We start from the raw sequence: 977 nt of genomic DNA, 5'->3' as shown, positions 1-977 counted from the left end.
CTCGTTGTCTTCGTCGTTGGGCGCTGTTTAGCCTTTTCAGGGCTGTGGCAAGTGGTTCAGAGTGTTGAAGAGGTCAGGTGCTGCCTGACGTACGATGTCTTTGGGGTGTCCGATTCACTTGGACTGCTTTCTTGCTCCTTGGTTGACTTCGAAGCTCTACTTCATGCACTCAGTCTTCCATGTTTTAACCAACACGTACTTTTTAGCTGTCTTTGCAGCCTTGTCACTGTTGCTGGAATCCCTCGTCGCCTTGGCTGGCATTTTCGATCTACCCCACATTGCACGTATGAGCCAACGTGAATATGCGCCCCACGGCGGCAGCAACCTTTGTTTTCGCGGGGCTTCGCTCTCGGAGTCACTGCTGGACGCACTCGCGTTCTTCTTTGGGGTCTTTCGTGTCGGGCTAAACAAACTACGCAAGCAATGCAACCCGTGCATTTCGCACTCCCATCCCCTTCACTCCTCGCAATGAACAAACACATACCGCTTGATCGTTGACATGGCCTTCCTCGCAGCATCGCCGTCGGATGCGTCGCCGTGGTCGCCTGTGACGGTCCTTCTTTGTCGAGCAAGCTTTTTGACTTTGCCCCACCTTCGCACCAATCGTTTTCGAAAAGTGTCCGTCTCGGTGCCACTCGTGTCTCTGCAAAGAACCGGTTGGATCTACGTCATGATGTGCTGTGGAATCGTCGTACGCGATTGTGTCGGAGGCGTCCGAGTCTCGAGGAGCGGCGAATGCTTGGGCAAATTCCGCATACTCGACGCGATCGTCGCCATTCGTGTCGTACTCGTCGACCAGGCACGTGATTTGCATGTCTGTCAGGGGCAAGGACAATCCGCGAAGCGCAGTCTGGAATTCCTTGCGCGTGATGTATCCGCTCCCGTCGTCGTCGATCTCGTCAAAGATGGCCTTCAAACTCAAGTTGCACTGCTTCGTGGCTCGTCGAAACAGCGCTTTCACGTGGGCGTGCAACGTT

General features: G+C 54.5%; 1 protein-coding gene across 1 annotated transcript; it reads right to left on the bottom strand.

Moving 5' to 3' along the window:
- Positions 1-56: 56 nt before the first annotated feature.
- Positions 57-814, bottom strand: H310_09028 (hypothetical protein; the record flags this gene model as incomplete). Its single annotated transcript, XM_008874985.1, has 5 exons — positions 57-156; positions 200-268; positions 326-412; positions 485-643; positions 696-814. 5 exons carry the CDS (start codon positions 812-814, stop codon positions 57-59), a joined length of 534 nt encoding a protein of 177 aa, XP_008873207.1.
- Between the last annotated feature and the right edge of the window lie 163 nt (positions 815-977).

This window comes from Aphanomyces invadans (genome assembly GCF_000520115.1).
Source record: "Aphanomyces invadans strain NJM9701 unplaced genomic scaffold supercont1.19, whole genome shotgun sequence".
NCBI classification, from domain to species: Eukaryota; Oomycota; class Saprolegniomycetes; order Saprolegniales; family Verrucalvaceae; genus Aphanomyces; species Aphanomyces invadans.
Note: the sequence above shows the minus strand (reverse complement) of the source record. Positions and strands in the feature narration are given on the sequence as shown.